Genomic DNA, 20786 nt, shown 5'->3' with positions numbered 1-20786 from the left:
TCGCAGCAAGCACAGCTCCTGCAGAAGTCGAGGACCGGCAGGCTACCCGGGAAATGCTGCCAGCGGGGAGTTGAAATGGCCCCTGGGCCCCAGACCCCCATAATACACCAACCCTGAGGGAGAACTGGCAGAGGCAGCTCGCCAGAGCACTGTCCAGGCTGCAGTCACCAAGTAGAATGGGGCCAAGCACAGGTCACAGAAATGCGTCCACCTCCCTGGGCCCAGACCACCTACCTTCCACGGTCACGTTGTCCACAGACAGCTGCAGGCTCTTGCCACGCCGCACCACCCTCACCGTGTGCCACTCATTGTCATTGAGCTTGTGCCCCGCAAAGAGTGTCTCCGGGCCTTTACCTGCGGCACCAAGGGGGGAGTGAGCATGGCACCTATACACACTCACAGGTGGCTTCCTGTACTACCCCAAGCATACAGACAGCCTCCCCCCCAACACACACGTGTACACACACATACCCACACACAACCTTACCCGTGCACACACACACATGATCTTACCTGTGCACACAAGTACACACACCCACGGCCTCACACCTACCCAGAGCTTTCACACCCCCAGTCATAAACCCAGACGCTCAGTACCGCCGTTTGTGTGACTTCAGAGGATGCCATGCCCACAGAATATGAAGTGAATGGGTCCCTTGGAGCTGTGCCCTAAGGCTTTGCACACAGACACTCCTACCTACAACCAACACACTCTTCCCCCAGACTCCTAAGGACCGTCAGTGTGCGTAACTAGCAGCTAAATTCCCAGCGTATAAGCACAGACCTAAAACTTTCCCCAAAATTCACCCAGCCTCGCCATGCACCCAAATGTAAATGTGCACCCACAGCTTCATCCTCCACAGACACCCAGCTCCCCCGTCCACAGTGGGACCCAGTGGGACCTTTCTGCCTGGTTAACTCCACACACTGGTCACGCAACCACATGCATAGCACGTAAACGTGCAGCACGGCTAGAAAGGGGAATGTTCTGTTTCTTAGGAATTATGACCATTTATTATCAGCTTCCAGAGTCTAAAACAAAACATACTTATCTTTAAAACGTTGCTGAACTTTGTGGCACTGCCAGGTCATTCCTGGGCCCCCCGGGCTCCCTCCGGCCGGGGCTGGAGGGGCTGAAGGAACTCTGGGAGCACACAGCACACCACGCCACACACACACAAAGGAATGGGTGCCGAGCACACACGGCCTCTCTACCTGTGCCCACCACGTTCACGTGCTCCCTCCCGTGACCTCAAGGCACACCATGTGGAAACACTCTCTCTGAGACAGAACATTGAGCCCTGGGCACACTGGGATGCCCAGAAATGTCTACACCCACCCTCCATCTGACCCCTGCTGAGAGCCCTCACTGTCACCACTGAAGGGGCCCCCATTTGGCAGAAACTTGTCCCCCAGCTGACACAGGAGCTGAGCCGTGGAGGGCTGTACTCTCCTGGCCCTGGACATGCTCCCCTCCTGCCCTCATCTTCTTTCCCATGTGCCTCGACTTCCCCCTTGTGGCCACCTCTGGAGATGCAGCAGCACATCCCCAGTCCCTCCCAGGTTCCTCCCTGCCAGCCAATAGCACAGGGAGCAACCACTGCAGGTGCTCCCCAAGTCTTTGCCCCAGCCCTGGACTTCTGCCTCCTGCTCCCCTCCTGCTGCCTTGGGCGACAAGGCTTCCTGGTGTCCCCTTCCCAGAACCCAGTGAGCATCTTAGCCACGGACCCTCCGCCAGCTCTCCTAGGTGCTGCTTCATCTGGTCCCCTCTGCCCTCCACAACCACATGCCCCACTGCCCCCAACACTGTTCCCCTCCCCGCATCCACCATCCAACCCCCACTCAAGCCAGTGTTTGAGCCTGCCCTCCCCCACCCTGCCTCCTTCAGTCCCAGCATCCAGCACCCCAGTCCCCTTGGGTCTCTGCAGAAGAAGAGGGAAGCCACTTACTGGGTGCGCAGCCGACGCGCAGGCAGTCTGGGGGGGCCATGGGGCGGGCAGAGTGGGGAGGGGAGACAAAAAGGCAGAACAAATTTTTTTTCTTTTACATCCTTCACAGGGAGGGGTGTCTGCGGGCGGGGGTTCCCCCCCAGGGCCACTTTCCGGGGACCACGCGTGCCCAGGTGCCCTCTCCCCTTCCTCAGTAGGACCCCTGTCCCTCCTGCCCTCAAGAGGGCTCCAACCCTCCCCAGAGCCAGGAGGCAAGGCAGTCAGGTGATGGGAGGACGACTTTGGTCCCCCTTCTTAGAAGGACCCAGGCCTCTGGTGTCTGAAGGAGATGGGCACCTTGGGAACCCCAGTCGTACAGGGGACCATGGGGGTAGGGGCTTGACCAACCCCACATCTCCCCTGTCTCCAGGAGGGAGATGGGTGGGGAGGGCCAGAGTCCCTGCATCCCCTGCTCTGGGACGACCCCCTGCTCAGAGCAGGTGTGACACGTCACTTTCTGTGCCCCTTCGGGCTCTGAGCTAAATGGAGAGGTCTGCCCCAGGGCCCCCTTCCCGAGGCCATAGACCTCCCAAAGCCCCAGGGGCTGGCACCACCCCTGCAGGAACCTTCCTCCTACCACTTCCCATCCTGGGGGATTGCAGGCTACCCCTAGGGATGGGGGGGGTCCTTCACCCTGAAGAGGATCTAGTATTAATCTGCTTTCCTAGGGAGGAGCCAAAGCTTCACAGATGGGGACACTGAGGCTCCCAAAATATGGCTTCTCTGAGGACACAAAGCAAGTCAGGGACAAGCAGGCACCATAGGCAGTCTCCTGCCCCTGCCCAGTCCAGGCATTGCTGCACTCTGATTTCAAGAGATGATCAGGAAGCACATGTCTACGCAGAGCCTACAGCCCAAGGCCCCAGGGCCTCTGGCCATCCCTCTGGTGGGACACATCGCCTACAAGGTGGGAGTCAGCCAGCCCTTGCGGAGGGAACAGAGCACTAGGGTCCTGTAGAGTTCAGGCTGAAAGCCCTAAGGCTGCCTGCACTGCCCTACTAGACCCAGAAACTGACTCAGCCTGAGGGAGAGGGGCTGGCTGTAGCTCAGAAACCCCTGCGCAGAGTGACAGGGCAGCTGCATCCTCATCCATCCTAACACTCACTCACTGTGTGGCCTCGAGCAGAGCACTTCTCTCCCAGCCTTGACTTCCCTCCCTGCGAGCTGAGGGGCTGGAACAGGAGGATCCTGAGCAGGGAGCGGATAGCAGGTGTGCACTGGGCCCGCCCTTGCCTTTCAGAAAGGGGCTGTCTCTGGCCCTCGGTTAACAGCAATCTTCTGGCCTCCTGTCACTCCTTCCCGAACAGGCTCTGCCCACATGCCCCATGGCCCAGGAAGCAGAGGAGGGTGGCACCTGGCATCCCCTGGGCCCCTGAAGGTTCCTGCAATGGAGATAAACCAATGGCCCCTGTGGCTCTGGGGGCCATGGGCCCCTCGGGCAGTACAGCTGAGCTCCACACGCGTTGTCAACCGCAGCAGAAGAGTGGGGGGAGCAGCCAGGACCCTGAACCACAGCCTGGCACCATGGGGGTGCAGAAGAGGCAGAGAAAGGCGAAAGGGCACACACAGGGGAAGTGAGAAGTCACAGTGAGAGGAAGGAGGCAGAGAGGGTGTAGACAGAAAAGAGGAAGAAAGGGGCAGCAGAGGGGAGGAGAGGCTGACAGCGGGGGAAGGAGAGGACATCGGAGTGAGGGTGGAAGAGTGCCAGGCCCTGGAGACGGGTCTCAGGAGCTCTCTTGGGGCCAGCAGAGTCTTCACCAATGAAGGGTCCAAAAAAGAAAAAAGGGCACTGGAAGGGCAGGCCAGGCCCCTGTTGGGGAAAAGGCCCAAGGGAGGAGCTCGATTCTTTCCCTTCTCCATCAGGGGAGCACCAGGAAGAGGGGGTCCATCTGTCTAGAGAAGAGGTGTCAGCTCTGGGCCCGCCCTGCAGTGACTCCATCCTTGGAAGCCCCCACTCCAGTGGGGTTTGAGGAGAATAAACACCCCTTGAAGATGGGTGGCACAGGTGGGTGGTGGGGGGAGACAGCCCCACTCCAGAGGAAAGCCAGGGCCCAAGCAGGAGTGGGAGAAATTCAGCCCCTTCAGCACACACACTCACCCAAGCACAGTTCAGGGAGCACTAACTAGTAACCTGTTAACTAGTGACCTGTGCCTCAAGTGCAGGGAATGGGCAGAAGTGATTGGTCTGTAAAGACAGACCCACCAAGGCCCTGGCTGGACACAGAGACCAGGGTCGTCATATGAATGTGTGATGGGACCGATGGCAGAGAGCAGTCTGCGTGGAAAGGAACTGCCGGGGGAGAACACGGGCTTCCTGGCCCCACCCCACTGGGCCCCACCCAACCCAGGCCCCACAGACTGGAGAGGGTGGTCCCACGGCTCCAGTACATCTAAGCGACATCACAGGGTGGCAACACGCACTCCTGATGCAGCCCTCATTCAGAGCCGGCTCCCAGCAGCCCGGTCTCGATGACTACTGACCGGCCCGAGGTGGGAAGGCAGCGCACCCTCCCACAGCCCCTGGGGTGAAAGAGCTTTGGGATGCAATGTGTATTTAACTTGATTTAAAACATGAAGGGTTGCATTTGCTCTGTTTGGTTCAAGAGGGCAGAACTAGCGGGAATTTCAGAAAGGTAGGGTGACACTAAGAAACAACAACCCAATGATCAGAATGGCCATAGAGGTGGGGGGTGGATCCCCCCACATTGGTGGGAAATGCACAGGTAATTCACATGAAGGGGGTTGAAAGAGGTGACCCCTTGCAGCTCAGAGATTTCTTAATTACACTGCACCCTTCATGTCAGCTGCACTAACAGCTGGGAACTCATAGGCACACCTAGTGACAGACAACTCCGGGGAGGGGAGGAGGGGACAGGCCAGGCTGGGCATTGACCCCAGAGATCAGACACAGGCAGAATGTAGGAACCAAGGCCACACTGGAACAGGGCAAAGACTCCAGGAGACTCTACCATCCCCTAGGGACATAAAATCAACTGCCCTGCTCAGGGGCTGGAGAAAGCAGAGCTCAGGGACCTCACTCAGTGTCTGCAGGTGTGGTGGGGGCTGGAGGGCAGGGGCTGGAGGGCTGGGGCAGGAGGCACAATCCAGTTCCTCTGGATCCTCTGGAAAGAGGCAGCAGTGCCATTTTCGCCTTCTCTTGTCTACCAAATATCCTATTTCTTGAGGGTGTCACTGAGGCCTCTTCCCAGCTGTCCTGCGAAGTGGTCACTGGCAGCCTCCGCTCCCTCTTTAGGCCCAGTCCTGAGTCTGTTTCATCCCACCAAGTGCTTCCCTATAGCACCAGACCACACAGTCAGAGACCGAGCCTCCCAGGCTTCTCCCAGTTCCCCAGCAGGTGCAGCCTGGACAGGGGCCTTGGCGCTGCTCCTGTCTGTGAGGCTCTGAGGCTCTGGGGAGTAAGCAGGTAGGTGGGGATCAGAATGGGGCTCCCAAGGTGGGGGCCACACTGGGTCATGCTATGTGGAAGCAAGCCCTAGGCCCGGCTCCAAGCTCAGGTACCTGTCCCAGTGTGGTCTTCCTTTGAGAAGCCTGGGGGTCTCTACATGCATGCCTTGCATATAATGTCTTGTATAACGCCTTCATTCCCATTATTACACTGGAGCCTCAAAACCACCACAGAAAGCAGGCAGGGGATTCTTATCCTCATTTGACAGATAAAAAAACAGAGACGCTGGGTGCGGTGGCTCACACCAGTAATCCTAGCACTCTGGGAGTTCGAAGCAGGAGGATTGCTTGGGTTCAGAAGTTCAAGACCAGCCTGACCAAAATTGAGACCCTGCCTCTACTAAAAAAATTAGCCGGGCGTGGTGGTGCACACCTGTAGTCCCAGCTACTCAGGAGGCTGCGGGCAGGAAGATCGCTTGAGCTCAGGAGTTTGAGTTGCAGTGAGCTATGATGATGCCACTGTACTCTAGCCCAGGTGACAGAGTGAGACCCTGTCTCAAAAAAAAAAAAAAATAGAGTCTCAGAGATGGGAAATGACTTACCCAGCAGTGAAAGATACCAGGGCTAGACCCTAGGTAGCCCAGCACTCTTCCCATCATAGCCCAAGGCTGGGTTGCTGGGTAGGGGCCACCTGTGTGTCCATAGCACTTACACAGTGGCTACACACCTCTGTGTACACGCATCAGGAGATGTCTGTAGACAGATGCCTCTGCACCAAATGTTTGGTCACAGCTTGTCATGAACCATGCTAAAGATGGCATTGCAGCACATACATCTCTGTGGGTGGGGGCAGGGGCACAGCCAGGGGTGAGAGGTAGGTGGGAGGACAGTCCTGTTGGCTGTCAGTCTGGGAAGCCTATTCTTAACACGATGGGTCTTCCAGGAGGGCCACCTTGTTCTCTGACTTTTGAGTACTCATGTGGCACAGAAGAAAAGCATGCCCATGGAGACGAGAGGGTACATCCTAAGGTGAAAAGTCCCAAGGGCCACCAAGATAAATTTTCCTGGCGAAGGATGCTGCCTCTTGTCTAATCTAAAGAAACGTACTTTCTTCCCAGGGGCCCGGGACAATCTAAGCAGCAAGAAGCATCTGCCTTCCCTGAAAATCAAAGGCCCCAGATTTTCCCTGCTGTGTCCCCATCAAGCACAGAGCCATGTGGCTTAGCCACATGAAGAACACACATATGCTGGGGCGAAGGCAGGGCATCGAATGCTGGGTACACGGACCTGGGCCGTCTGAGAAGCACAAGCCACTCATGGGGTCCTGGGCTCGGCCTTCCTCCCTTGACAGTCTCAGGGATGCAGGCGACCCTGTACAGACTTGTGGAGCTTCGGCCAAAGGGCATGTCCTGGCCTGCTTTCCCCTGCAGAGCTGCCTCACACCACCCACTTTACAGGCTGCAATTGTGGTTAGAAGCAGAGCTGCAAGGAACCCCTCAAACCGACTCTGAGGCCCTGGCTACCCGCACACCTCCCCACCTCCAGCTGCCGCCTCTCTCGGCAAGTCCTTGTCCTAGGAATACAAAGGCCAGGTGGCCAAAAGGGGAAAAGGAAAGGATACGGTATAAATATAATAATGAGGTAACGGGCCCCCAAAAGGCCACAGTCTGTCCCCCAAATGCCCTAGAGACCAGTGTTAGGCTGGGACTCTGGATAAATATTTAAAAGCTCAAATCTCTGTATTCTCTCCAGTTGAGGATTCTAATCTACTCAGAAAAGCCCTCCTTCTCCTCTAGGCCCAGGACATACAGGTGCCTGTAGTGGCCTGAAGACTTCCTACATGGCAGGTCCTTCAGTGCTACACTTTCGTATTCTTTGAGAGGCCAGTATGAAATGGACAGATTGACTCTACCCTGAATAGCTTAGGACCTCTCACTCCCAGGGTTCCCCTGCTCTGAAAGCTGCATACAGGTGGGGACTTTGCTTATTCACTGCTGTAACCCTGGCTTGGAACATGTGTGGCACTTATCAGGTGTCCCATAAATATTAGCTGCATGAGCGAACCTGCTGCTTCCTTTTTGCTCTGACCATGAGAGGTGAAGCCCATGGAGAGAGCCTACCAGGCCTCATGGTCCGGCCCATGCAGACACCCTGGGGGCTGCAGGTGAAGTGGAGCCGAGGCCTGCTCTCACCCATGGGCACGGAGGGCCAGCAGCCTAATGCCCCTCCACCCCCAGCCCTGTCAGAGGCGACGGGAAAAGCATTGTACTTTAAGGCAAATGACCTGGTTTGAGTCCTAGCTCTTCCCCCTGCCATCACTAGCTTTGTAATGTTGGACAAGTCAATATATGAATTTCAGAATCTATGAACAGGGACAGTAAGGTCTGCCAGGTGATCTGGTGTCTTCATAGAGTAGCTATGGGGCTCAAACATGAAAGTACACAGCATGACAAGGGGAAGATGGCACATCCCGTGTGTCCAGTGTACACATGTGCACCTACAAACGCCAACACAGAGATGGCTCTTTAAACGGAGCAGAGCAGACAAGGGCAGCTGCATGCGGGGGCCAGGTCTTGCTCATCTCTGCATCTGCCACGCACTGAACTCGGGCCCAGCACCCAGTAGGCATGAGGGAGCGCTTCCCAAATGAATGAACCAATGAATGAGCAGGTGGATGAGCCCACAACCAAGAATGAGCTGTGTCATTACATGTGTGTGCGGTGCAGACGCCACCAAGACTCCGTGTGAGCACCCTGGGAGGACAGTCATCACACCCCAGACATACTTGGGCACTCCGGTCTCCATCCCTCAGTGTTGTCAAGCACAGAGCATTGCCCTGCACTGTGCATCTCGCCAGGGACAGAGCTCTCAGGGGCTCTGACCCAGGCTGGCACTGCCCCACCTCCAAACTCTACTGAGGGAACCTCTTGCTGGTGCCACCACCAGCTTCTCCAGACAGAGGGGCGTGTGGGTCAGAGACAGGGCCAGGGAGAGGGCCAGGAAGCACAGGGTGGGGTGGTTACCAAGGTTGACAGTGAGCTTCATCTGCCCCCCATCCAGCTCGAGGCGCAGGGTGTCAGCAGACTCCCTGGAGGTGGTGGCCATCATGAGTCCGTAGGCCCGCTGGGACATGAAACGCAGGGACACATCCTCTGCCTCTGTGTGCATGGCGTTAGGCAGCATGATCTTCATGTACATGGAGCCATCGTAGCTCAGGACCGTGGCCTCTGACCCAGAAGTCCAGGAAGAGGGAAGAGGGGGACAGGCAAAGGCCAGTGGAGGGAGAGAGAAAACCAGAGCATCATTACAAGATGACAAGGCTAGGCCTGGCCTATGAGGGGCACCCTGGGGAGGAAGGGGCACAGGCATGGAGAGTGGGACCACCCTGAGAAGGAGGGGCACAGGGATGGGGAGTGAAGACACTCAGGATGAAGACTAGCCTCACCTCTCTCACAGACCCGCCCCAGAAAGCCGGTCCCGATGCAGTCACAGACGAAGCGGTTCCAGCCCTCTCGACAGACGCCCCCGTTGCGACAGGGGCCAGAAGCACACTGCTTCAGCGTCTCCCGGGAACAGAAAGGGGCGACGCCCACAGCCCCCTGCGTCTCGGCCAGGCCCCGCAGGTCTCGGCTACGCCCATCTATGAAGAGGTCCCGCACGCAGCCCACGTAGCCAGCCCGGAGCGCTGCCGTCCACACCTCTGGGGGCAGGGGCAGGTCCACCCGCCCCCCCTCAGGGAGACCGCCCAGGTACAGCTCGCTCTCCAGGTCCAGGATCTCGCTCTCCCCAGTGGCCAGGAATGGTGTGCTGCGGCTGTTCACCGAGATAGAGCCTGGGGACCAAGGGAAGGCAGGCTGGAAAGAAGCCACAGGCCAGAAAGGGGTGCCCTGACTCTGCCAGGGAGGCCCCCAATCCCAGCCGAGCCCCTCCACCCTGCACCCTGCAGCAGGCTCAAGAGGACGAGCAGCCGCCCCAGGCTGGAAGCTCAGTCTCATCGGCCTTGCTGCAGAAACTGCCTGACACAGTCCCCAGGTTCAGGAGCTTGTGGGATCCAGCCCCAGCCCAGCTGCAGTGAGCTATGGGCCTCTGTCCAGACCCCTCCTCCCCACCAGAACAAGTCCTCAGAGGATGTTCAGGAAGGAGGTAGACATGCCCAAAAGCTTGAACCCAGAAAGGCTGGATCGTTCTCTGGGTCATTCCCACCATCCAGCCCCTCGTTCCCGGAACTAGAGGCAGAGAACCTTAAGGAAGCTGAAACATTCAAACCCAAAGGGCCTTTTCCCCCTCTAACGTTTATTGAGCTTTTACGACTAGATGCCAGGCACCTAGCTCTTTAAATATATTATATCACTTAAGTCTCACAATAACTCTATGAAATTGTTCATTTACGATCCCATTTTGAAACGGCAGGCAAGGCTTACAGAGACTGGGGAACCTGCCCAAAGTGCCACAGCAGGGAAGGAGCAGAGCCAAAGCTTGACCCAGGCAGCAAGACCTCAGAGCCACCCTGTCCAGCCTCAGTCTGGAGCCCAAGTTGTGCAGGTGGACAGGACACGCAGGCAGCTCGGCTCTAGAGCCTGGGAGGCAGGATGGCAGCCAGGAGAAAGGAGGCAGACAGGGGGCTTTTGAGTGGAAGAGTTCTTTGGAAGGAGAGGGTGATTATCTTAGAAGAAAGATTTAGGATCAGGTGGGAGCTTCAAAGCCTCTACTGACATCTTAAGCTATAGAAAACTATACACTAGTTTTGTTTGTATTTTTGATTCCATATATTTTTCCTTCCTTTCTCCTTTTTCCAGTTTGGAAGAACTCTTTAAAAAAAAGAAAGAACTCTGCCTGTCTTGATGGGGTTAAAGAGAGGTAAGGAGGGTTTGGTCTACATTAGGTCTGAATTTGGCAGGGAGCTTCGGAAGAGGGTACAGGAGGAGATCAGAGTGTGAACACAGGGGTGGGAAATGAAGGGGCAGAATCAGGGCCCCTCTATAGACATGGTGCCTTCTTAGGACGTGTTCTCTTCTGCTCAAAATCTGACCTGAACCAGGGATGTCATTCCCCTGGGCCCGCTTTTAATAACATGGTCCCTTGCCTGTTCTCTCCGTACAAGGTGTCAGATGGCTCAGGGTCCTGCTGCTAAACGCACTTCCCAGGGCTGGGGGCCACTCCCTCAACAGGCCCCCAAACATGGTACCCTTGATCACCACTCCTCTGTTTATAGCCAGATTCCCCTGACGCCTGCTCTGCCCACACACTGCAGGGGACTCCTGGGGCTCTCAACAGATGAATTGAATGTTGGAGGAGGAGGTGGAGGGAAAGGAAGAGCTGGGGAAAGGGGTGTGTAATGGGGCATGAGTGAGAGGAAATAGAAGTGAGAGCAAGTCTCTGCTCCAAGGTCCCACCAAACATGGAAAGGAACAACCCCAGCATCCATCAGCATGTGACTGGATAAACACAGGGTATATATACAGACAATGGAATGTTATTCAGCCTTAAAAAAGAAGGAAATTCTGACATTATGCAAAGTGAAATAAGCCAGTCACAAAAGGACAAGTACTATATGACTCCACTTAACCGAGGTCCCTAGAGTCATCAAATTCTTAGACAGAAAGTAGGGTGGGTGGGTGCCAGGGGCTGGAGAGGGGGAATGGGGACTTAGTGTTTAATGGGTGCAGAGTTTCAGTTTGGGAAGATGAATGAGGTTGATAGTTACACAACAATGTGAATGTACTTAATGTCACTGAACTGTACACTTAAAAATGGTTAAGATGGTAAATTTTATGTTATATATAATGCACCACAATTTCAAAAAAAGTCAGAGAAAAGGTCTAAGAGAGCCTTGTTGGAATGGCTGCCCCGAGTCTGCGTTCATGTGCACATGTGAACGAGGGCCATCAGAAACGTCTGGAGTTGGTTAAGATGGTGATCCCTGGCGTCTGGGCTCTAGAGACCGGTGTGAGGCTAACAGGGCCGCTTCCTGCAGGCACAGAGGAGCGGGAGCCCAGGCGTGCTCTGCAAGGCCTGGGCAGGCTCCCAGCCTGGGGAGTTACTGACCACCTGTGTGGAAACCCTGGGCTCTGTGAAGGCAGAGGGCTCTATGGTGGACCCCTGCTGCTGTCCTGAGACACCACCTGGGGGTGAAACCATTTAATGTAAAGCCCGGGGAAGGCAACATTTCTTTGAGGAAGGAAGAGGAAGAAACAGCAAGTCCATAAGAAGCTGACACTTCCGGGAGCCACAGCATCCCACTCCTTCCCGTGTGTGGAGGAAAGGTCACTCCACCCAGACTCACAAGCCCAGCTCAGTGATAGCTGGGGCAGCACAGAAATTTAGCTAATGTTGATAAGTGCTTAAATTGTATGATATGTCAGTCCCATTTATATCAATTCTCTCTTTCTTGGATAATTCTCTCGTGTTCAACAAGGTGGGAGAGAATAAAGAGGGAAGAATTCACAGACAGAAAACAAGAAGAGGACTGGAAAGAAAGACTGAAAGGAAGGGTGGAGGAGAGAGGGTGGCTACAGTGACAGAAGGTTTGAGAACTGGCACCTGCCCCTGCCCCCGCGAGCACTCTCTGCCCTGTTGCTTTATGTTCTAGAGCCCTCACTGCCAGGCAGGAATGCCTGGTTGCTTCCTGCCTGTCTCTCTCCCCCTGCCACCAGAACAGGGGCTCCTGCTGTCCCTATCGCCAGCACCTTGGACAGCACCTGGTATACAGTAGGTGCTCAGTAAATATTTGTGAGTGTGCTACTAAGAGAAAGTTTAATGGCTCCAGATAGAAGGGAGGCGTGGCTGGGAAGATATTTTCTTAAAGGACAATGGGATGTCCACTCTGTGTTGGGCACTGTGCTAATGCTTCTACACATGTGCCCTGATTCTCTCCTCTTCACACCCCTGGGGTAAATATTTCTTTCACAGAAAGGAAACTGAGTCCCACAGGCAGCAAGTAGGAGAGCAGAGGTACGAGTCCAGGTCCGGCTGATGCCAAACACTACAACTGCCAACTCGGCATGACCGAAAGGACAATGGGAGGACCCGAGGAGGGTGGAGGAGAAGCTGCAAGGGAGGAATACAGGAAACGGTGTGAGCAGAAAACCAGCTGCAGAGAGCTGGAGAGGATGTCGGGGCAGGTGGAGAGGAGTGGCCGGGGGAGGGGGAGGGTCCAGAGGGCTCCTGACCTTTGCGCCCATCTCTCTGGAAGTCCACATGGCACCACTCGCCATCATTGACCTTGCGGCTGGACGCCCGCAGCTTGATGCCCCCGGAGCCCATGTCCAGCAGAAGATAGAGGTAGCCGTCCAACAGCTCCATGGCAAAGTAGTCAGCCCGCTGGGTGGAGCTGTGGCCACCGGCCCCGGCCCCAGCCCGTCGGCCCTGGCTGAAGAGCAGCAGCCCGTTGGGCTCCGTGGTGCGGAAGTCTAGGGAGATAGAGCCAGTGCGCTTGGCGCTCCAGCGGGGCAGCGCCACAAAGGCCTCAGGACTCTCAAAGGTCACAGGGTCCAGAGCAGCCACATCCTCACAGCGGAATGACAAATCTCCCTGCAGCTTCATCTTGGGGTCCCCTTCCTTAGCCAGGCGGGATAGTTCCAGCTTGAAGTCATTGTTCTTATAGACCACCTGCAGGGAGAGTGGGGTCACAGATAAGAGGCAAAGCAGCTTAGGGCCTGGCTACTCCTGCCTAGCAGCAGCCAGCACCAGGAGACCCAGCCACCACCCCTGGTAGCCCCTGCTCAGTGCCACCAGACCACTTGGCTTGGGCCTGGTTCTACAGCTTCCTGCACAGAGGTTCCCTTGCCCCATGTATTTCCTCTGTCCTGTCTTCTGGCCCAGCGCCAGCGAGGTGGCTCGCCCTGTGGGCTCTCAGGGCCGCTGTATTGCAGTTCCTAACAAGGACAAGGCCAGCAATCGCCGCCAACACCTGGTGCCATTTTCTAATTAATTGACAGAGTATTTTCACTTACATTCTCATCTGCTCCTTACAACACCCTTAAGAAGTAGGTACTGACCACTCATCTACAGATGAGGAAACCAAGCATCAGTCACATGACTTGGCCAAAGTCACGGAGCTAGAGACTGGAAGTGCAGGGACTCAAACCCAGGTCTTTAGTCTTCACATCCAACATTCTTTCCTCTGCACCACAGCTGCCTTTAAGGTCCTCTGAGAGGATGGGGGCTTCTAAGGCTCAGGGAAACAAGAGGCAGAAGCCTCTTGACCAAGTCAATGGGCCTTAGGTTTTAAAGAGGGGCTGTCTCCCACCGTGGACTTGGAAGGAACAGAGGACCCAGGCAGTCGGCCAGGTCAGACTAAGTCACACTGAAGACAGGGGCCAGAGGGCTCCTGGGCTGACCCAAGCCGCTTCCTAGCCCTACTCACGTCCTTGAGGCAGCCCATGAAGTTGTTGCTGACGGGCGAGCCCGGCAGGTCGGCTGTGTTGGGGCTGCCCCCAATGTAGAAGAAGTCGTCAGAGCCCAGCATGGTGTAATCCTCCTGCGTGTAGCCTGTGGTGGTCAGGATCCCGTCCACTGAGATGGTCACCTGCCCAGCCCAGGGAGGGAGGGGGAGAGACAGGAGACAACTGGCATCAACTCCCTGAGAAGAACCACAGGCTGGGCAAGGGAGGGGCCAGGGGGCAGCAGGGGAGGGGGACCCCCTCATTTTTATGTCTGCTTGTCTTGGAAGAGGAACAGTGGGGGAAGAGAGGGAAGGAGGAAAAGGAGGCAGCACAAGATTTGATGGTTTCAGGGTGGGCTAAGGCCTGCCCAGTGGCCCCCAGCTCAGCAGGCAGGAGCCTGGAGGGTACCTGCAGAGCTCACCACAAGCAGCCTCAAGAATAGTTCCTGGAAGGTGCTCTGAACGGGAATGGGGACTCCAGGACAGGGCCCCAGTCTGGGACATGCAGGAATGCAAATGGTGCCCTCACTTTCCTCCTCTTGCAGATTCTCTGTGGACACACGTGATTGCAGAGCTTCTTTCAAAAGTGAGGCAGGGAACACCAGTGCTCCCTGGATCTTGGTGGTTCAGACTTCCCTGCAGCCCTCCCTTCTGGGCGCTGAGAAGGCCTGTAAGTCTGAGCCCAGTGGGGGAGATGAAAGACAGCAGCGTGAGAACCAAGAGTTCACGTATTCCTGGGAAGTCTTGGAACTTCCTGGGCTTGTATAACACCCATAGAGTTGAGTCCCACCCCTGCCACCCAAGTTTCCAGGGTTTGCACTTCCAGCCCCTTCTTGAGGCTGTCTCTTCACTCCTCAGGTCCCCTTATATTCAGGTCTCTCTCTTGCCCCCAAAACAGACGGCAGCCCTTCCTTTCTTTCTATCTCATTGTCTTCTCTACTGACACTACCACAGTTATGCTAGGGAGTCAGGGCCAGGTTAGGGAACAGAGGGGGACAGGCCTAAGCTCATGAATACCTTTCTGCTGGGTGCTGAAAATTCAGTAAGAAAGCAAGATAGATAGGGATCGGGGAGTACCTGGTGTCCCACAAGGCAGAAGCACTCAGCAGTGGGCTAGAGAAGGCATAAGTGACCTTAGGTGGGGCAGGGCATGACAAGGACAGGAAACTCTCTGACCCTACCAGTGCCCCAGGGAAATGCCCATCTGGTCCCTGAAAAGTCTAGCCTTATGAACAGCTCACAAGGGTTCAAGACACCCAGCAAGGAAAGAGCTAGGGCTGTGGGACCATGAACCCCCACTCCGGGAGGGCAGTGGTTTGAGGGAGGCCAGCTGGGAAAGAGGGGGGACCCCCACAGGGCAAGCAGGAAGCTGGCTCATGGTTAGCCCAACACTGTACTTCCACAGGCCGCAGCTCACCCCTACTTCCCACTCCCCAGATGTGCCTCAGTAACCCCTTTTCTGGCAAAGTCTGGAGATTGGGACCTCCTAGTCCCATCCTGTGATGTCGCCATCCACACCAGTCCATACGCACATGCCGCCAGCCATCTTCCAGCAACTGGTCTCCAGAGCTCTGCTGTTGAGGCTGAGGGGAGGAACTCCCAAGGGACGTGGGCAGAACCTAGGTAAGGGGAGCTTCCCGCCCTCCCAGAACCCTCGAGTCCCCCTCGAGCTCAGTGGGAGCCTGCAGTGGGTGGGGCAGAGCTGAGCCCCACTGGCCACCTCCTGAGAACCATCAAACTTTGTGCTGGGGGTAACTAGGTTCGGGGGCAGAAGGGAGATGGGGTGTCCTTGTGGAAGGGGGCAGTGTGAAAGCTCTGAGTCTTATTTTGAGAGGAGGACTGGTTGTTATTGTTTATTTCTTCTCCCCTCCACCCTACCCTGAGGCTGGGAAGTGGGGGTCTGGGTAGAAAAGGGAAGGGTCAAAGTATTAGTCACAAAAACATGCAAACAAGATTAGACTGGGCAGAGAGAGGCTAGAGAAAGGGAAGAGGGGACCAGGATGAAGGGGTAGGGATAAGACAGGGAAAGGATGACAGGGTGATGGGACCTTCCTGGGACAAACCCAGGTCCATCCAGGCCTCAAGCTCCGCCCCTCCTGATGCTGTAGTGAGAGACCAGGAACCTTCTGGAGTAGGCAGAAGTGGCCTTAGATGGGACAGGGCTAATTAGTTTCTGAGCCCAAGTGCGGTAACCCCAACTGGCCAGCTCCTGAAGGGCAGGCACCAGCCCAATGTGTCCTTGTAACCCCACTAATCCCAGCACAGTCCAGGGGACACAGCACATAGTCATTAAAGGTCAACTGCAAGTTACCTTGTGACTGGGCCACCCTGCCTGTGTCTCCATCTATAAACCTAATGCCTGGGGAGCCTGTGACTTTCTTTGGTGACAGATCCTCAAGTGCACCCCTGCTTCTGTGCAGGGAGAGGGCTCTCCTGGCCCCAAAGCTCCCCAGGAAGAGAATCTCCTCCAGCCCACCTGAGCCCCTCAGCTATGTCCTCCCTCCCAGGCCTCAGAAGCCAGGACACCAGCCACTGGCCACCTCCCTCACCTTATGGGTTCTCTTCACCCACTCCATTTGCCAAGGTCACCCCCCTTCACCCTCTCAGAGTTAGAAGGACCTGACTTGGTGGACAGAGGGGACACCCTCCTCAATTCCCCTCCAGGCTGGCGCCTTCCCACGTGGGGCCTCTGTGGATTTGTGCAAGTAACTCCCACGATCCCTATTGGAAGAAGGTGGCCTCAGTCACCCATGTGACCCAGGGGTGGGTGGGGGCAGAGGATAGCAGGAGGCAGGATAACTAAGGAGGTGCAGCCAGAGAGGGCAGTAGAGGGATTAAGGGCGGACGGGCACTGGGTGGAAAGGGAGCCAAGGGTGGAGGGAATGGAGGAAGGTCTCTGGGGAAGGCAGGGAGGGAGATGACTTAGATTAGTAAAACCCGACTGTTCCCTCAGACAAATCAAAGTCCAGACACAAAAATGGCAGGTTCGTTAGTAAAAGCAGGAAACAGGGGAATAATTCCCCCGGTCCCCCTCCACCCCAGGGTTCATGATGCCCCTGCCCCCCAACCCCGCCCCACGCAGCTTCTGGAAGGGGTGGGGCCAGCGGGGGAGGAGGGAAGGGAGGGGGCCATGCATGGCACACAGAGCAGCCACTGGGACACGTGCGGGTTAGAGGAGCAGGGTGGGGCCAGGACCAGCAGGACAGGTCAGCGAAAGGCAGCCCAGCGTGAGAAGTCGTGCGGGGCAGGGGCCTGGGGAGGAGCAGAGATGGAGGCGAAAGAGCTGTGGGGTGCAGGAAGGGGGACCTTCCTTCCAACGGAGGAGCAGAGAGGAGCGACTACTAAGACAGAGACACTCAGGGGTTTGGAAAGAAAGGGAAGGGACATTAGACTCTACCTTCTTCACCAGAGAGCGACCCACACATTCATTCCACCACCCATCCGCCACCAACCACCGAGCCCCAGACACACCTGCGCACACACCACAATCCTCCCCAAGGCAGTGGGGAGGAAGTCTTAGCTGAAACCGAGCCCCAGACACACCTGCACACACACCACAATCCTCCCCAAGGCAGTGGGGAGGAAGTCTTGGCTGTCTCCTCTCCAAATGGCATTATCGGGACACCGCAGAGGGTCTACACCCAACCCCTGCCAACCCGCTCAACACAGACAAGCCAAGCCAAGTGGGTACTGCGTAGGCCAAGGGGAATGAGTCAGAGTTTCCGTCCTGAAAGAGTCCTGTCCAGGCAGGGGACAAGGGAAGCAGCACGAGGCAGCAGGAGCCCACTATCCTGCCCGGGGGCAGGGAGGCAGGCTGGAGGTGGCTGCAGGGGACAGCTTGTGACCTGGGTGGGCTCCCAGCCCTCCCTGCTGAGCCCCCCTCTCTTGTGCTCTGCTCCCTTGCAGTAGGGTGGGTAGGGTGTGACACCAGGTCCTGGCCATAAATAGCACCACACGGGCAGGCAACTGTGCCCACCGTGCCCCAGAATGAAAGGCTGAAAAGGGGGGTACCCTTCTGCCATCTTCTGGAACCTCTCCCAGTTGCCTGCAATGATCACAGGGCACTGACCTCCTTGGGAGGGGGCTTCATTCTGGGGAGAATAAGACGGCGGGGCAAGTGTTTTTAGCTTGTGGCCCCGGTGGCTAGGCTTCAGGAATTAAAAGCCCCTTGATACTGTACAAAAAACTGCACCAAAGGGCCTTTTTTTTTTTCTGTGAAAGTACACTGCTGTCATCAAATTCTCAAAGGGGTCCAGGAGCCGAAGGTGGTTAAGAGCAACTAGTCTGGGGAAAGGTCTGGCATCCCCTTAGGATTAAGCGGGTGGGAGCAGAGGATGAAGACAAGGGCCAGAGAGGGTCCCCAGGCTAAGCGAGGTCAGACATGGCCTGCTAAGTGGGTTAGCCACCTGTTCTGTGTGGGGGACAGAAGCTAAGGAGAGAAACAAGATGGAAAGACATACCAAGAAGTTACAGCCTGACCGTGAGTCCCCACATCTAAATTTGATACAGTTTGGGAACAGAGAGGAAAAACTTCAGGTCAGAAATTCTGGGCTCTCCCTTTCTGCCCTTCCTTTTGCTCTCACTTTGCTGCGACAATGGGTCTGGCCGTCATCTGTGGCGTATGTATCGTGCTCTGTAAACCTGTGCCTTGCTCTTGCTCTGTAATCCTATCTTTCTCTCCTCGATAAACCTCATTTTCGTGCTTGCCTTAAAAAAAAAGAAAGAAAGAAATTCCGGGCTCTCATTTAGCCCTTTCCATTTTCCAGGGCAATCTCATTTCACCTGACTCCCATCTGTAAAGGAGTTTAGCGACTTCTGTCATTTCCATTTCTTCCAGGCTTACTCTGAGCATCAAGTGAGACGACTGAAGTGAAACTCCTCCACACCTCGCTATATGACCCCACGCAAGGTGCTTTCTCCGGGCCTCAGTTTCCCCATCTGTTAACTGGGAGCACTCTCTGCCTGCTGCCTGCCATCCAGGCATTCATCAAGTTTAACTGATATTCAAAACAGGAAAGCTACTGAAAGACCCCAGTGTATGTACAGAGAACTATTATTATTTTTACAACCAAACTCTATCAGCCTAAATGTACCTAATCCAAACCTCTCAACTTGTTGGCCTTTTTGGTCTACAATTACCCTCTCCCCCAAGGAGAAGTGCTCAAACAACAAGAAAACAGTCCATATGAACGAGTTAGTAAAAATAAACTCAAAACTAAACAGACCTTGTCTAGGGGATGCCTTGGAAATCAGAGCACATTGAACGCGGTTGGTGCCCACTCTCTGACTCCAGTCTTGGCCTGAAAGACTCGTCCCCAGCACAGGTTTATGAATGATCATGAGGCCACCAAGAGGCAACCGGATCTGTTCACCAATCAGTGTTGCTCAGGCAGGAAAGTGTGGACTAATTTAGAGACTCAGAATTTAGCAGGTATTTTCCTTGCCAGGGCTGAAACCATACAGGGTTGTTTGCTTCTTAACCAACTTAACCAAGTCATTTATCTTTCCTCCTCCTCCTCCCCAGCCCAATTCCTGAAGCAGTCTGGGGTTTCATGCAGTTATTTTGGGACTGATTCCTAAGAAGGGATGGTAATAGGATCTCCTGTGGGGCAGAGATGCTGTATTCTCCAGGGTTTACTATGGGCAGGGAATTATTTCTTTACGAAACATCGCTGCCCTGGAAACACTGAGATAATTAGTTAACGTTTTATAAAGCTTAATAAAATTCTACTGTCCTTTACAGAGTACAAATGCTTTGGCTTCTATTACCCTACTTGATCTTCATACCAACCCCATGACATGGGTAATGCGGGTATATTATCAGCCCATTTGGTAGATGATGAAAGTGAGCTTCAGCAGCCCCAGCCCACGTGCAATTTTTAACCAAATTGAGAAGGTCTGTTGGGTGCTAATTCTAGGATGGTATTCCCTAGGTGCTTGGGGTGTACCACATAGGTTGATCTGGTGGCCTCCCTTCTGTCCCCAAATTCCCAGGTTGGCTACCCAGTGACACTCTGTAAAGAAAATTCCAAATGGCCAGCTCCTGACGGTACTCAATGGCCTGACTTGGACACAGGTTGTGGCAGCTAACTCCTAGAAGCAGCAGCTGGAGGAACAGAGCCTGTGAAGGGGTGGGCTCAGACCCCCACATGGCCCCACTGGAACACCAGGACCACTGGGAGTGGCCACACGAGACCTCCAGCTGGGGAGGGCTGGGATGGCTTTGGCCATGAGCACTAGTCTACGCGGGTACAGGAAAACAAGGGCCTGCAAAAGTGTCCAGAAAGGCCAGGCCCGGCCCCAGAGGTAGAGCCTCCAGGGGAAGTTGGGAAGCCACTTAGATTGGGAGCCCCAACTTCCATACTTCCCTCCTCACCAGCCAGACAGCCACACAGGCCCGGGAGCCTTAGCAGGCCAGGCAGCTGCCCCAAGCAGCGCCAGCCCCATGAGAGCAGACACGTCCATCTGCAGGGCCCCCAGCCTGGTGCTCAATCACTCTGCATTATTAATAGGCGATGACTAACCGGCTGCTGCTGCAGAGCCAGGACTGGGCAGGCATGAGGGAATCCCAGGGGATCACGCGCAGCAGGGCATGCGGACACACACTCAGAGGTGAGGCGAGGAGCACAGGGCCAGCCCCAGCTCCTCCCCTGTTCCCGCCTGTCATGGCACCTAGACTGAAGGGCCAGCCCCCGCAGCCCACCCCCGCACAGTCCTCGCCAGGCTCAAAAACCCACACAGTCACGCAGCCCCCAGTTCACACCAGCGCTTACACAGGGAGAGTCACCAGCAGAGTCTCACACACACACAGTACAGTTTCCCACTAACACCCTGAAATGTCACGCCAACATTTACACACAGTCACACCCACACACCAACACACACCAGCTGCATTTACACAGACACCCACACCGACACTCACCGGGACTGAGCCCAACCCAAACAGAGGAGCTTCGTGACAAGGACGAAAACAAAAAAAACACACTAAAAAAAGGATACCCCAGGTCCAC

General features: G+C 55.6%; 1 protein-coding gene across 6 annotated transcripts in view; it reads right to left on the bottom strand.

Moving 5' to 3' along the window:
* Nucleotides 1-20786, bottom strand: part of NRXN2 (neurexin 2) — a 107887-nt gene that overhangs the window by 44914 nt on the left and 42187 nt on the right. For 5 of the 6 annotated variants that reach the window (XM_012665222.1, XM_012665227.1, XM_012665245.1 and 2 more), the window contains 6 exons: nucleotides 13759-13920; nucleotides 12563-13001; nucleotides 8839-9225; nucleotides 8417-8620; nucleotides 1950-1976; nucleotides 235-354 (listed from right to left, as the gene is read on the bottom strand). In XM_012665222.1, coding sequence (XP_012520676.1) covers nucleotides 235-354; nucleotides 1950-1976; nucleotides 8417-8620; nucleotides 8839-9225; nucleotides 12563-13001; nucleotides 13759-13920 — 1339 coding nt within the window. The remainder of the gene's footprint in view (nucleotides 1-234; nucleotides 355-1949; nucleotides 1977-8416; nucleotides 8621-8838; nucleotides 9226-12562; nucleotides 13002-13758; nucleotides 13921-20786) is intronic. The other variant, XM_012665237.1, reaches the window with a different exon arrangement.

The sequence above is a fragment of the Propithecus coquereli genome, unplaced genomic scaffold (assembly GCF_000956105.1).
Source record: "Propithecus coquereli isolate 6110/MARCELLA unplaced genomic scaffold, Pcoq_1.0 Scaffold120, whole genome shotgun sequence".
Lineage (NCBI taxonomy): Eukaryota > Metazoa > Chordata > Mammalia > Primates > Indriidae > Propithecus > Propithecus coquereli.
Note: the sequence above shows the minus strand (reverse complement) of the source record. Positions and strands in the feature narration are given on the sequence as shown.